This window comes from Macaca fascicularis, chromosome 5, assembly GCF_037993035.2.
Source record: "Macaca fascicularis isolate 582-1 chromosome 5, T2T-MFA8v1.1".
Classification (NCBI taxonomy): domain Eukaryota; kingdom Metazoa; phylum Chordata; class Mammalia; order Primates; family Cercopithecidae; genus Macaca; species Macaca fascicularis.
This window is the reverse complement of record NC_088379.1, coordinates 12,615,286-12,632,198: the sequence shown is the minus strand read 5'-3', so window position 1 is coordinate 12,632,198 and position 16,913 is coordinate 12,615,286. Positions and strand designations below refer to the sequence as shown.

The 16,913-nt window shown below is 37.2% G+C and overlaps 1 protein-coding gene across 3 annotated transcripts in view; it reads left to right on the top strand.

Moving 5' to 3' along the window:
• The window catches only part of RAB28 (RAB28, member RAS oncogene family), a 119,748-nt gene that overhangs the window by 20,642 nt on the left and 82,193 nt on the right, over positions 1-16,913 (top strand). For all 3 annotated transcript variants that reach the window (XM_005554490.4, XM_065544788.1, XM_074040928.1), the window contains exon 4: positions 6,229-6,358. In XM_005554490.4, the coding sequence (XP_005554547.3) occupies positions 6,229-6,358 (130 nt within the window). The remainder of the gene's footprint in view (positions 1-6,228; positions 6,359-16,913) is intronic.

Here is a 16,913-nt window from a genome sequence, read left to right as displayed (position 1 = left end):
TTGCTGAAGTTGCTTATCAGCTTAAGGAGATTTTGGGCTGAGACAATGGAGTTTTCTAAATATACAATCATGTCATCTGCAAACAGGGACAATTTGACTTCCTCTTCTCCTAATTGAATACCCTTTATTTCTTTCTCCTGTCTGATTTCCCTGGCCAGAACTTCCAACACTATGTTGAATAGAAGTGGTGAGAGAGGACATCCCTGTCTTGTGCCAGTTTTCAAGGGGAATGCTTCCAGTTTTTGCCCATTCAGTATGATATTGGCTGTGGGTTTGTCAAAAATAGCTCTAATTATTTTGAGATACGTCCCATCAATACCTGATTTATTGTGAGTTTTTAGCATGAAGGGCTGTTGAATTTTGTCAAAGGCCTTTTCTGCATCTATTGAGATAATCATGTGGTTTTTGTCTTTGGTTCTGTTTATATGCTGGATTACGTTTATTGATTTGTGTATGTTGAACCAGCCTTGCATCCCAGAGATGAAGCCCACTTGATCATGGGTCGGTAAGCTTTTTGATGTGCTGCTGGATTCGGTTTACTAGTATTTTATTGATTTTTGCATCGATGTTCATCAGGGATATTGGTCTAAAATTGTCTTTTTTTGTTGTGTCTCTGCGAAGCTTTGGTGTCAGGATGATGCTGGCCTCATAAAATGAGTTAGGGAGGATTCCCTCTTTTTTATCAATTGGAATAGTTTCAGAAGGAATGGTACCAGCTCCTCCTTGTACCTCTGGTAGAATTCATCTGTGAATCCATCTGGTCCTGAACATTTTTTGTTGGTAGGCTATTTATTATTGCCTCAATTTCAGAGCCTGCTATTGGTCTATTCAGGGATTCAGCTTCTTCCTGGTTTAGTCTTGGGAGGGTGTATGTGTCCTGGAATTTATCCATTTCTTGTAGATTTTCTAGTTTATTTGCCTAGAGGCATTTATAGTATTCTCTGATGGTAGTTTGTATTTCTGTGGGATTGGTAGTGATAACTCCTTTATCATTTTTTATTGGATCTATTTGATTCTTCTGTCTTCTTTATTAGTCTTGCTAGCAGTCTATCAATTTTGTTGATCTTTTCAAAAAACCAGCTCCTGGATTCACTGATGTTTTGAACGGTTTTTTGTGTCTCTATCTCCTTTAGTTCTGCTCTAATCTTAGTTATTTCTTGGCTTCTGCTAGCTTTTGAATGTGTTTGCTCTTGCTTCTCTAGGTCTTTTAATTGTGATGTTAGGGTGTCAGTTTTACATCTTTCCTGCTTTCTCTTGTGGGCATTTAGTGCTATAAGTTTCCCTCTATACACTGCTTTAAATGTGTCCCAGAGATTCTGTTATGTTGTGTCTTTGTTCTCATTGGTTTCAAAGAACGTCATTATTTCTGCCTTCATTTCGTTACATACCCAATAGTCATTCAGGAGCAGGTTGTTCAGTTTCCATGTAGTTGAGCGGTTTTGAGTGAGTTTCTTAATCCCAAGTTCTAATTTGATTACACTGTGGTTTGAGAGACAGTTTGTTATAATTTCTGTTCTTTTACATTTGCTGATTTCACTTCGTTCTCTTCTTATTCGCATGGTTTCTGATGAGGTGTTCTCTGTAATTTTTCTGCTTTTTCATTTATGGATATTTTCCCTATTCTTCTAGCTTCTTTCAAGATTTCTCATTTTTTTTTCTTTTGAGCAATTTGAATATATGCCTAGATATAGAGTTTTTGGTATTTATGCAAATTGGTGTTCTCTGAGATTCTTAAATATGTGGTTTGGTGTCTAATTAATTTTGGCAATTTCTTGGTGACTGTTACTTCAAATACTCCCTAAACTTGATTCTGTCTTCTTCTGATACTTCAGCTGTGTGTGTGATGCACCACTTCGGACTGTCCCACTGTTCTTTGGTGTTCTGTTTTATACATTGTTTTGTTCTTTTTGCATTTCAGTTGTAGAAGTTTCTATTATCCTGTCTTTAAGTTCACTGATTTTTTTTCCTATGCTGTGTCCAACAATGTACCCAACAATGGCATTCTTTATTTCTGTTACAGTGTTTTTGATATCTAGCATTTTGTTTTTATTATCCCTTGTTTTATTATCCCTATCTGTGCTTGCATAATGTTTTCTTTTTCCTTTTGAACCCTCAACACATTAGTCATAGTTACTTAAAATTGCCTGTCTAGTAATTACAAAATCTGTTTCATATCATAGTTTGGTTTTGATGCTTGGTTTCTGTCTTCAAATTACCTTTTGAAATTCCTTGTAATTTTATATTGAAAGCTGGACATGGTATACTGAGTAATAAGATTCAGGTAAATAGACTTGGTGTGAGGTTTTATGTTGTGCTGTATTTCATATTTACTTTAGCTGTGGGTGCCAGAGGCATTGATTCCTCTAGTATCCTTGTTTTTGCCTCACAGTCTTTTTTGGTATCTCCAGAAACTCTTTAGGTGAAATCTGTCTTGCAGCTCTTTCAGATGTTGGTGCCCTGGTGGTGGTGTGGTAAAGTATGAGGGAGGAGAAGCATGCTATATTTTTATGATAAACTTTTAGTCTTTAGTGAGCTTGTATTTCGGTACTGTGACCTTCACTCGTGTTTCTTTCTCCTCCCGGTTAGATGAGACAGACTGGCTACGGGAGGCTGGAGTTGGGAACTTCTCTTTCCAGATGGAATACAATGTTCTGATTAAGCCATTTCTTCCGGAGAGTTTGCCTTTTTTGTGGATAATGCTCTGGGCATATTTCACAATGGTTACTTTTCTCCCCTCTTCATGCCAGAGCCTTGAGAGGGTCTTTCTTGTTTCTTTACTGATAATCTGGTGGGATATCTGGAATCTGGTCGTATATCCATGCAAGTGTGGAGGTAGCCCCTAAGACTGAGGGGCCCTCTAGGAGTTGCTCACTCCTAAGCTAGACCTCAGTCAGCCTCCAGCAGTTTGTCAGAATTATCACTACTATTTCTAGAGGCTGCTACTCCAGGTAGGCAGATCTTGGCTGTAACTTTTTGGATTTGTTTGTCTTTCCAGATTTCAGGGTGATGATTTGCCTTGTAATATCAGTTTTCTGATGAATCCAAGGAAAGTCACTGATTTTTTCTGTTTGTTCTGCCTTTTTCTTATTGTAAGGACAGGAGTGATGACTTCCAAGTTTTTTTTTTACATGTCAGAGTTGAAATTGAAGGTCCTATAATTCCTTTTATATTTTAACATTTTTAGTTTTCTCATTTTTTCATTTCAGAATTTCACCACAGTGGTACTAGTTATGATGGCAAGAACAAGGAAAAATAATACTTTTTACATTATAAATGGTACTGAGAATATGAACAAGGAGATGTTTGTGTTGCTAGATAGCTAGGTGAGTGAACAGGAGTTTATCCTTCTATATTTTTTGTGAATCCTGAAAGATTTCTAGGAATCACCAACTGAAAAATGTTGGGACACATATGTCTAGATCAGAGATTGGCAGATTTTTCCTGAAAAGAGCTAGATAGTAAATATTTTATGCTTTGCAGGCCATGTTGTCTCTGTTGTAGCCACTCAGCTCTGCAGTTGTAGCACAAAAGCAGCCACTGATAATACTTAAACAAATGATTGTGACCATATTTCAGTAAAAGTTTATCTACAGATACACAGTGTGGGCCAGATTTGACCCATGGCCATATTTACCAATTTGTGGTCTAGAAGAACAGTTTTTAATATTTTTGTTCCATAGCTCTCATCCTGTACTGAATATCAGTAGATGGTGGCCATGTTTTATTTGCATATATTTTACCATATTCAGGTATTGTCCCATGTTTGGATAAAGGTTTTCGTATATTAATCAAAAGGGTTCAAAAGGTCGTAAGAGGCAGAGGTCCAGGCTTTATTTGTGAGTTTAAAACCTACCTCAAAGTTGCCATAAAAATGTGATTCTTCTTCACTTAGTTGATAACAAAAAAAAAAAATCTACAATTGCATGTGGTATGTTAATTTTAAAACAAGTACTTTTATCATTTCGCTTTATAATGTAGGCATATCAGGTGTTTTAAAAGTGAGGTAACAAGTGTTGCCCAAGATCAATAGATGGGACCAGGACTGGAATCCAACAGCAACCTGAGTTCCAGTGTAGAGCTCTTTTCAACAAATAATGTATGATATCACCCATGGCAGTTGGAGCCATGTCATGGAGCCAGTAGATTGAAGATTAATCTTCAGATATTAGTTCTGGGGCTTTATTCTTAATAAGAAAAGTGAGATACTGTTTGTTTTAGATAATTCTATGTTGGGCATTATTTCAAACCATCTTGGAAGACAGACAGAAATAGATGTTCAAGTGACCAAAATGAACCCGATGAGTGATTTTGCATATTATAGAATATTTAAAGCGAAAGGGATCTTAGAGACCATCTAACTCAAATATCGAATTTTAGAGATAAGAAACCTGAGACATGGAGAAGCTAGGTAACTTGGGGGCCAATATGGTTTAATAAAAGAGAATAATAATCCTGGAAGGTCATAACAGAAGTATGCTAGGGCTGGCTTGCTCTAGCTTCAGAGAGTTAATTGTTAAATTTTTAGCAGTTTTTGTGAGCCAGTTATTAAAAACTTTTACAATGAAAAATTACATATAAAGTCACACATTGTATTAAAACAAAGGTATTTATATGCCTAATCTCTATCACTAATTATTTTGCTATGTATTTCTGTTATCTGTGTTCTCGAGGTTGTTTACATCTGCTATATCTATATGGTGGAAATGTTTTATATTGGTGACCTCCCCAACTCTGTTCAGTGGGTGTCATATTGATAGCTTAAAAATGACCACAGGCTAGCATTTACACCATGAAAATTGGCAAACATTATGGCAAACTCACCCCTGCTGGGCCCTGAACCCCAAGCCAATTGATTAATATTTACCAGTGTCTCACTAGTTATGACTTCTGTGTTCTGTACTTATTTATGTGTTTAGTTTTGCTGCCAGACTGTGAGTTCCTTATGGTTTGGAACTTACATCTGTAGAATCCAGCACAATACTTGGAGTTTAGTTGACAGACAAATGTTTTTAATTATTTAGTCTTTGGTTCAACCTGGCTCCATCACTTACCTATCAGTATGACGTTGGTTATTTTAACCTCTGTTTATTATTTAAAATGGAAATCATAATACCAGCCTTTCATGATTGGTGTGAGTATTAATGAGAAGACCTTGACGTGTGTCTGGTATACAGTAGGTGCACAGAAGTAGTTGATTACTACTGTTATAACCTAAGAAGTCGACATAAATGCCATTAGGGTTCAGGCTTATACTGTATGTAGAGCTTTGTATTAAGTGTTTGACCACAAACTGGATGAGAATCAGGAATGTGGTACTGTTATTTTTGTGTGCATATATACTTCTCCTTCCCACACAAAATAATGAGATAAATTAAAAGGAATATGATATATAAGAGGCAGGAAGCAATCCTTCTGTTATATTTGGCATTGCTCAGACTCTTATTACAGTATTATGTCCAGTTTTACATTGCTCATTTTAAAGAGGATGTCAAAAAACTATATGTAGTGTGTCCTGGGAAGAATCAGCAGCTATGATTAAAGGGATAGAAAAATAGGCCCTTTGAGGCAAGTTTAAGGAACTGAGTTTGTTTACTCTGGAAAGGAGATGGTAGAGGAGTTACTTAACTATCTTCAAGTATATGAATGGTTAGTTTAAGAAAGATGCTCTCAGGTTCTCCAAATGCACAGTGGACTAAAAGAGGAAATCGACATTTCATTTAAAGAAAATTGTATTAAACACTGAAATTGTCTATCAAGGGATATCATGGAATCTTTGTTTTTGAAAATGTTTAAAAAGAGTAGCAGCAGATGAATATTTATTGAAAAGTTTTAATGTTTGACCTCATGAAAGTGAGAGGTAGGATTGTAGATGTTGTAGCCTTTTCTACTTCTTTGATATGATTTTCTTATATTTACTGTAACTTACCAAGCATATTCCAGATATCTTATTGGAAGACTGCTTACAATTTTGATAAAATTATGTTTTAGCTTGCATTGCATCTTAGTTGCTGGATTTGTCTTGAATGAAAACAGTCACTATTATCAATCTGCTAGTAAGCAATTTAAATGGAAGTTTATATATAAAACACATTTTATATAAGTTTATATATAATACACATTTGTATTTTTACATCCATTTTGACATATCTGAAGCATTACTCAAGTATTCATTAAGATTTTTTTCACCAAATAGTACTTTACAGATATTTTGTAACTCTTTTGTGACAGGGAGTCCTCTTGGTATATGATATTACAAATTATCAAAGCTTTGAGAATTTAGAAGATTGGTATACTGTGGTGAAGAAAGTGAGCGAGGAGTCAGAAACTCAGCCACTGGTTGCCTTGGTAGGCAATAAAAGTAAGTTATTACTGCTTATTTATGTATGGTACGGTTTACTTGCTGTTGTGGACAGAATGTTTGTGTCACCCCTCACCCCCAATATATATGTCGAAGACCTAATCCCCAAAATGATGGTGTCTAAAAGTGGCGTTTTTGGGAGATAATTAGGTCATGAGAGTGGAGCCCTTAAGAATGACATCTGGCAGGGTGCAGTGGCTAATGCTTGTAGTCCCAGCACTTTGGGAGGCCAAGGCAGGGGGATTGCTTGAGGCCAAGAGTTTGGGACAAACCTGGCCAACATGGTGAGACCCTTGTCTCTATTTAATTAAAAAAGAGAATGGGATTAATGCCTTCATAAGAGACACAAGAGAGAGAATAATTCTTTCTGCCATGTGAAGATAGGCAAGAAGCTGACTGCGTACCAGGAAGAATGCCCTCACTGAATCCTGAATCTGTCAGTACCTTGATCTTGGACTTTAGTTACCAGAAGTTTGAGAAATAATGTTTGTGGTTTAGGCCATAGTCTATGTCATTTGTTATGGCAGCCCAAACAGAGGACTTATTGAGACATTTGCCTATCCTGTAGTTTTAATTCCTACAAAGAAAGATTTGATATTTGGAAACAGCTTTTCTAGAGTGAGCAAATTATTTGAGTAGAAAATTCCTAAGAGTGTGTACAATCTTTTCAATAACCGTTTTGCTGCATGGTCTATCATAACGGCTCCACTGCTTTGGTCAATTCCTGTGAAGGTAAGTTTAGGTCTGACAGTGTGTGTTTTGGCTTCCTGTGGTCTAAGAAAGCAACATGGACTATTAAGAACAGCAACACAGCTGCAGATTTTATGATATTGCATTGCAGTTTCAGCTCTGTCCCAGAGGTTTTGAGCAATACATTTCATTAAATGATCCCCTATTTTAGGTAAGAAAGAAGTGTCTACATTGGAATTTTATATGCATTGTTTCTTGCTCCTGTCTCTTATAAACTTCCTCTTTTACATTTTCGGGTTTGTTCTGAAATATAATTTTTTTTTTTTTTTGAGGAAGAGTGTATTAGGGAGAAAAGAAGTTCTTGGTAAAAACTACGGGTTTGCTAGTAATTTTGAGACCAGTCTCTTGGGCTATGATAGATAGCAGAGAAAAATTATAAAACTGAACTCAATACATGACTGTTTTTTGGTTCCTAGTTCTGCAATGCAGTGACTTAGAAAAAGAGACATTAATAAAGGTTTTCTTTTTTTTTTTTTTTTTTTTTTTTTTTGAGACGGAGTCTCGCTCTGTCGCCCAGGCTGGAGTGCAGTGGCCGGATCTCAGCTCACTGCAAGCTCCGCCTCCCGGGTTCACGCCATTCTCCTGCCTCAGCCTCCGGAGTAGCTGGGACTACAGGCGCCCGCCACCTCGCCCAGCTAGTTTTTTTGTATTTTTTAGTAGAGACGGAGTTTCACCGGGTTAGCCAGGATGGTCTCGATCTCCTGACCTCATGATCCGCCCGTCTCGGCCTCCCAAAGTGCTGGGATTACAGGCTTGAGCCACCGCGCCCGGCGAGGTTTTCAAATATAGTCATGTGTTGTTTAACAACAGGATATGTTCTAAGAAATGTATTGTTAGACAGTTTCATTGTGTGAACATTATAGAGTATATATTAGGGTTCTCTAGAGGGACGGAACTAATAGGATATATATATATATATGAAAGGGAGTTTATTAAGGAGAATTGACTCACATGATCACAAGGTAAAGTCCCACGATAGGCCATCTGCAAGTTGAAGTGCAAGGAAAGCAGTAGTGGATCAGTCCGAGTCCCAAAACCTCAAAAGTAGGGAAGCCGACAGTGCAGCCTTCAGTCTGGCTGAAGGCTGAGAGCCTCTGGCAAACCACCAGTGTAAGTCCAAAAGTCCAAAAGCCAAAGAACTTGGAGTTTCATGTTCAAGGGCAGGAAGCATCCAGCATAGGAGAAAGATGGAGGCTGGAAGACTCAGCAAATTTGCTTTATTCTAGCCATGCTGGCAGTTGATTAGAGCGCCCACCTAGATTGAGGGTGCGTCTGCCTCTCCCAGTCCACTGACTCGAATGTTAATCTCCTTTGGCAACACCCTTAGTGACAGACCCAGGAACAATACTTTGCATCCTTCACGCCAATCAAGTTGACACTGAATATTTACCATCACATAGAGTGTATTTACACAAACCTATATGGTATGGCCAACTACACACCTAAGCTATATGGCACAGCCTATTGCTCCTAGGCTACAAACTTGTATAGCATGTTACCATACTGTAGGCAGTTATAACACAATAGTGAGTATTTATGTGTGTAAGCATAGAAAAGGTACAGTAAAAATATGGTATAAAAGCTCCATTACAATCTTATGGGACCACCATCATATATGTGGCCCATTGTTGATAGAAACGTTGTTATGCAACACATGAATGTATGTGAAATATTGTATGACTCGATGTTTCCCAACTTATTTGAGGTCAGAAAAAGAGAAAATTACTTCAAATTTTACCATGGAGAATTTAGGTTAGGTATTATTTCCTGACTACAAGGGTTGTTAAATCAATACCTACATACATTACCAAGAGAATTATCTTTTCCAAAGGTCTTAAAAAATGTAGTACATTTTTTTTTCTCTGTAATTGTTTAGGAAGCAGTGCTTCCTGAAAGACCAAACCAAGATTTCTGCATTATGTGGCTTTGCACACTGGATGAGCATTTAATAAGTTCAAGCTTAATTTAAAACCATGATGACACAGGTGTGAATGTCATTTCTCTGAGGAGTTAAAAATACAGGCATTACCATATGCTCTGGAAAATAGTGTTACATATCATGAAATGTTATGGCTTGGGTAGAAATTGTAGTTTGCTTTTAAAAACCTTTAGTTAAATTTTGCTCATCTGTTTTGCAAATGATTCTTTTTAATTGAGCGAATCAGATGCTTTTCATTTCAATGAAAATCCCCCTTTGACAAATCATGTTTTGATGAGCTTAAGTTCTATTTCTGGGTTCAGCTTCTCATTTTAGTTGTCATACAAAGCGTTGGCTTATATTATGGTTAAGTATGTGCTTTATAAAGGAGGCTTCACATTACCTTATGAGAAATTATAGAGTGTCTGTGGGAGAGGGGTTATAATTTGTTTTAATTTTTTTCAGGATATAATCTAACTACCACTTGGGATAATGGTGTAGTGATGCATAATTATATACATTATGTTATGTGTATGCTGTCCTGTGAGGCATCCACTGTTGGTCACTGTCAAAGACAGGCTGTTAGAGTAGATGGGCTATTGGACTGGACTGGTGGTGGGTGGCATGCCCAGGTTTTAAAAACAAATATTTGTACAAGTTATTTGAATTTATGCAAGAAATTGATGCAATGTTATGTTGGAGATTTAATAGCATAAAAGACAAGACTTTTTTTTTTTTTTTTTTTTTTTTTTTACTTTTGGCATAGCTATAACCCCTTTTTTGTATGTATTTATAATATACTCTTTCAGAATGAGATTATATATCAGTATATGCAGTCACACAGAATGTTATATATGTAAGATAAAGCGATTATAGATAAATATTTTCCTGAATATTATTTACTACATAATCTGTCACTGACCCAATTTCATGTGATCATGTAATGAAAGATCCTTCTGCAGTTAAACCTATTAGGGCTTTAACCCTAAGTCTCCTGAATATATTATGATTTCTATTTCCAAATTAATGTTATGTTGGTATGGTATAGTAGTATGTACTTATTTTCTTTTGTGGGGGATATAATTATATTAAAAAGCAATACAATTAACAAAGATTTTTCACACTGGTTAAAAGCAAAGCAAGAGATGTGATGGGAAGACATGTGAAGCTGGATTATTATCCTCATTACATAAACATAGTCATCTTCTTCCTAAATGTGGTTTTAAAATTTATCATTGTGTACCTTTCTTTACAACTTAGATAGAATGCCTATGTTGAAAAGAAATGTGTAGGCTGTGGAGATACTGGTAGCAGTAGCCAGCTTTTAGTTAGTAGAAGGAGGGAGAGAAAAAGAGAGGGTGAATACACATCTCCATACACGTTACAAGATTATTTGCTTTTTATTAAAATACATTAAACCTTCAGAAATTTGGGCTGAGGATAGAGGATATTCTGATACAAAGATGAATTATGGACTCATTTTTATGAAAAGTTAAATTTTATGGTTAAATATCCAGAGTAACTAGAGTAGGTTAATGAAATGGCAAATAGAGGAAGAGGCTTCTTTTAATGAAGTGAAAGAACGATTGGCAACTAGTACATTATGTCAATATATAATTCTTAAAAATTAACATTTATTAAAATGAAGTTTTCTGTGTTCCGTTTTTAAAGGCTATCAGATGCTAATTAGTGTTATTTTGTTTTACTGTTTAAGTATTAAATGAAATATTGAGGTCATAGAGCTTTGGATTTAGACAGACTTTGCTTACAAGCCCATTTTCTTCACAGAAGAGCAGTGTGACATCATACAAGTTACTTTATGTCTTTATGCCTCAGTTTCCCGCATCTGGAAATCAGGGTAATAGTTTATGTTGGATAAAGTTGATTTAAAGATTAAATGAGATAATGTGTGAAAAGCACTGCGCTTGTGGTCTTTTGCATAGTAAGTGCCCAGTAACTATGAATTAGTTTATTAATCATAATGGCCTTTTAAAAGTACTGAGCATAGATAGCTTCAACTTGATTTATCACAAATTGCAAATTAGTAGAGCTAAAATTCATGTTCTGTGAAACTTTCCTGGAGAAAATGTTTATTAGAGAATTTCCTTATTACCATCTTATTTCTGTTCTCCCCTACCCCACCCCACCAGAGATTGATAGTTCTTATATTATGTGTTGGTTAGGGCCATTCTTTCATTGAACATTTTTGAGGGTCTGCTATGTGTATTAAGCTAGCCGTTGTTAATTTGCTGAAAGGTTGAGACAAAGAAAGTCTTTAAGGAGTGATGGGAACCTGCCAACTAGATCTTAATCTTATTCTCTGCCATCTTCAAATTAAAAAAAAAGTCTTTGTTTTGCTCTATCTGGTTGTTGAGATTAATAAATACACTTATGGACTTTAGCAAGAGAGCTTTAGCAAGATGACTGAATAGAGAACCTGGCACTTGGTGAATGGAAGCCCAGAAGGGCAGTGTGGAGACACCCAGCCTCTGCAGCTCCGTCTCCCCTTTCCAGGTCGGATTGGTCCACAAACAGGAGAGGCTTCCCCTTGTGGGGAAAAGGTAAGCAGAAGATTCCTACTAGTCCCCGTTGCTACCACAAACATCTACATTCCTTACTACAGGAGAATCCCACAGTTCTTGCAAACCCTGACTCTAATTTGGAGAGCTCCTAGGAATTCACACAACTGCCTTGCTCCAGATTAGGAGTACAAGGTGTGCATTCCTCACTCCCCACCCACCCCTTGTGAGTCAAGCTGCTGCAGCATGGTGCCATCTTGAGACCAGAGCCATCTCTGGAGTGTGCACTCTTCTGGGTATCATTAGCCTTTGGACCTCTCCAGCACTGGGACTCCATCTTCATTCCACCAAGTCCAGATGGGTGGCTGAACACCACAGCTTCAGCTGCTCAGAGCCTGGGCCCATGATTGGCTGTGACTGTGGTCCTGCGCAGCAGGGAAACCATTCTCTACTGCCCACACTCAAACAAGAGGAAAAGTCCGGCAGTCCTCCCAGGGCAAACCTGCCCTTGAGCCAGACAAACTGCTGTGTACCCTTCCCTGAGCAGGAGAGATCCTTTAACCACTGAGGGGCTTACACACCCTCAGGCTGGTAGAGTGGCTGTGTGTCTGTGCCCAGGGCCTGAGAAACAGCCCATTGGGTGACTTCTGGCAGACACAGTCCCAGGCTGACCGAACATTTGTGTGTCTGCATCCCCTGTCTGAGAAACAGCCCCATAGGCTGCCCATGGCAAATATATCCCCAGGCTGACCTAGCAGCTGTGCATCCTTGTCTTAGGTCTGAGAAACAGCCCCATAGGCTGCCCCTACCAAATACCCTCCCAGGCTAGCCATCGATATTCTGGGTCTGAGAAACAACCCTGCAGACCACCTCTGGCAGAAATGCCCCTAGGCCAGCCGAGCAGCTGTGTGCACCTGTTCCAGGCCTGAGAAATAGCCCTGTGGGCTGCCTCCAGCAGACACACGCCCAGGCCAGCTGAGAAGCTGTGTAGCCATGTACTAGACCTTAGAAACAGCCCTTGGCAGGCACTCCCCCAGGCTGGCCTAGCAGCTGTGCACCTGTGCCCCCAGCCAGAATAACAGGCTGCAAACCAGACCCTAAATTGGACAAGTTACCATATGCATGCATGCACCCTGACCTGAGAAACAGCCCAGCAAGCCCACCCATGGCAAAGTTGTACCGTCACTGCCACATACTCTCTCAGCCTTGACCACTGAGCCACTCATAAATGTCATGAGTGTGGATTACAACTGAAGAAACTGCATAGACAAACACTACTGTGTCCAACCAGAAACACACCCAGTGCACCTTCACTGAACTGACACCCAGGGCCCATCTTTATAAGTCTCTTATCATACTCCCTAGAATTAGAAGAGGTGATTCTTCTACCAGATGCCTAGAAATCAGCATAGGGACACATTAAACATGAAAAAGCAAGGAAATGACACCTTTAAAGGAATATAATGGTACTCTAGTAACAGACTTTAATCATAAGAAAATATACAAAACACCAGAAGTGGAATTCAGAATAATAATATTAAGGAAAGTCAGTGAGATACAAGAGAATATAGATAGAAAATTCAACAAAATCAGGAAAATAATTCATTATATGAATGAGGAATTCAACAGAGAGATGGATATAACCAAGAACCAATCAGAAATCTTAGAGCTGAAGAATTTAATTAATGAAATAAAAAATACTATCAGAAGGTCCAACAACAGATTCAGACCAAGGAGAAAAAAGAATTCTGCAACTTGAAGACAAGCTTTTTGAAATAACACAGACAAAAATAAATAAATAAAAAAGGAAAAAAAAATGAGGAAAACCTATAGGGGCAAAATAATATAGGATTATTAAGTGAACAAATAATTATATTATGGAAGTTCCAGAAGGAAAGAGAAGGGAAAAGTTGTAGGAAACTTATTTATTGAAAGAATAGCTGAAATCTTCTTAATCTTGAAAGACAGATGAACATCCACATCTAGGAAACTCAAAGAACCCAAAGTAGATTTAACCCAAAGAGGTCCTCTTCAAGGCGCATTATAGCCAAATTGTCAGAAGTCAAAGAGAATTCTAAAAACAGCAAAGAATAGTGTCAAGTCACATATAAGGGAATTACCAGTGGACTAACTGTGGATTTTTCAGCAGAAACCTTACAGACCAGGAGAGAATAGAGTTACCTATTGAAAGTTCTGAAAGAAAAAAAAAAAAGCCTGTCAGCCAAGAATATTAGAATATTATACCCAGCAAAGCTATCCTTTTTAGACAAGCAATAACTGAGAGAATTCATCATCACTGGACTGGCCTTACAAAAAATGTTCAAGGTACTCTTACATCTGAAAGTTCAAAGACAGTAACCACCATCATGAGAATATGTGAAACTATAAAACTTGCTGCTAGAGCCAATACACAGAGGAAAAAGAGAAAGAAAGAAATTTTATTACAACAGAAAATCATTCAACTATAAGAATAAGCCACAAGGAAGTAAGGAACAAAGGGTATACAGAACAACCAGAAAGCAGTCAATAAAATGACAGGTATAAGTCTTCACCTGTAAATAATAACTTTGAATTTAAACTCATTATGTTTCTCATTTAAAAGATAGACTTATTTAATATGTTAAGACAAATAAACAAAACAAGACCCAACTATATGCTGCCTACCAGAAACTTAAAGATACACATAGACTGAAAGTGAAAGGATGGAAAAAGATACTCCATGCAAACAGAAACCAAAAGCAATCAGGAGTAGCTATACATAAATCAGACAAAACAGACTTCAAGTCAAAAGCCGCACAAACAGGCAAAGGAGGACATCATATAGTAATAAAAGGATCAATTCAGCAAGAGAACATAGCAATTGTAAATATATACATACTTGATATCGGAACACTCAAATATATAAAGCAAATATTATTAAATCTAAAGGTAGAGATAGACTCCAATACAGTAATAGTAGTTGACTTCAGCACCCTACTCTCAGCATTGGAAAGATCACCTAAACAGAAAACCAACAAAGAAACATTGGATTTAAATTGCATGATAGACCAAACTGCACCTAACAGACATTTACAGAACATTTCACCTACCCAACAACTACATAATAAACCTTTTCATCAGCACTGGGAACTTTCTCAAGGATTGAGCCATGTATTAGGGTATAAAATAAGTGTCCAAAAATTTAAAAACTTTGAAATCATATCAAGTATCTTATCTGACTATGTGGAATAAAACTAGAAATCAATAGTAGATGAACATTCAAAACTATACAAATAACTGGAAATTGAACAGTATTCCGAATGACCAGTGGGTGAAGGAATAAATTAAAAAGGAAATTTAAAAAATTCTTGAAAGAAATGAAAGTAGAAACACAACATACAAAAAGTTATGGGACACAGCAAAAGCAATACTAAGAGGCAAGTGTATATTAATAAATGCCTACATCAAAAAGCTGGAAGGATTTCAAATAAACTGCAGTGAATCTCAAGGAAATAGAATGCAAGGACAAACCAAACCCAAAACTAGTAGAAGGAAAGAAATAATAAAGATCAAAGCAGATGTAAATGAAACTGATACTAAAAAAACAAGAAGTTCAACAAAAGAAAAAGTTTTTTTTTTTAAAGATATAATCAACAAACCATTAGATAGACTAAGATAAAAGGGAAGTCTCAAATAAATAAAATCAGAAATGAAAAAGGAGATGTCACAATAGATACCATAGGACTAAAAAGGATCATTAAAGACTCCAGTGAACAACTATACACAGTTTTGAGCTTAATAAAGAAATCAAGCAAGTAAGCTGAAGATCTGCTGCTAGAGTCGAAAACATACTACAAAGCAGTAGTAAGCAAAGTGGCACAGTACTGGCATTAAAACAGACATATAGACCAACGAAATGAAATAGAGAATACAGAAATAGATTCACATATTCACAGCGAATTGACTTTTAACAAATGTTCAAGAACACTCAGTGGGGAAAGGACACTCTCTTCAATAAATGGTGCTGGGAAAATTGGATATCCATATGTGAAATAACAAGACTAGACCTTCACCCCTCACCCTATACAAACACAATAAATATAAAATCAACTAAAAATGTATCAAAAACCTAAATGCAAGATGTGAAACTAAAACTACTAGAGGAAACAAAGAGAAAACACTTCAGGATATTTGTCTGGGAAAAGATTTTATGAGTAAGATCCCACCAGCATAGGCAACAAAAGCAAAAGTAAGCAAGTGGGATTATTGCAAATTTAAAAACTTCTGAATGACAAAGGAAACAACCAACTGAGTGAAAAAGTAATCTACAAATTGGGAAAAAAATTTGTGAACTATTCATCCAACAGGGGATTAATAACCAAATTATACAAGGAATGCAGACATCTCAACAACAAAAAACGAAAACAAAACAAAGACAAACAAAAAAACCACCCCAAAAACCTAATCCAATTTAAAAAATGGGCAAATGATCTGAACAGACATTTCTCAAAAGAAGACATAGAAATGATCAACAAATACATGAAAAAAAATGTTCCTACATCACTAATCATCAGGGAAATACAAATCAAAACCACAATCAGGTATCATCTAACCCCAGTTAGGATGGCTCTTACCAAAAATACAAAAGAAATAACAAATGGTGATGAGAATGTAAAGGAAAAGAACTCTTTATACGCTGTTAGTGGGAATGTAAGCAGTATGGATGTTCTTCCAAAAACTACAAATAGAACTACTGTATGGTTCCGCAATCCCACTGCTGATTATTTATCCAAAGGAAAGGAAATCAGTGTATCGAAGAGACATCTGTACCCCCATTTTTATTGCAGCACTATTAATAATATGGAATCAACCTAGATTTTCAACAGCAGATGAATGGATAAAGAAATGTGGTATATTTGCAAAATGGAATACTTTTCAGCCATAAAAAAGAATGCAGGCCGGGCGCCGTGGCTCACGCCTGTAATCCCAGCACTTTGGGAGGCCGAGGCGGGCGGATCACAACGTCAGGAGATCGAGACCACGGTGAAACCCCGTCTCTACTAAAAATACAAAAAATTAGCTGGGCGCGGTAGCGGGCTCCTGTAGTCCCAGCTACTCAGGAGGCTGAGGCAGGAGAATGGCGTGAACCCGGGAGGCGGAGCTTGCTGTGAGCCGAGATTGTGCCACTGCCCTCCAGCCTGGGCGACAGAGCTAGACTCTGCCTCAAAAAAAAAAAAAAAAAAAAAAAAGAATGCAATCCTGTCATTTGTGGCAACAGGAATGGAGCTGGAGGACATTATGTTAAGTGAAGTAAGTCAGGCACAGAGTGTTAAACACCACATGTTCTCACTTACATATGGAAGCTAAAAATAGTTGATCTTATAGAAGT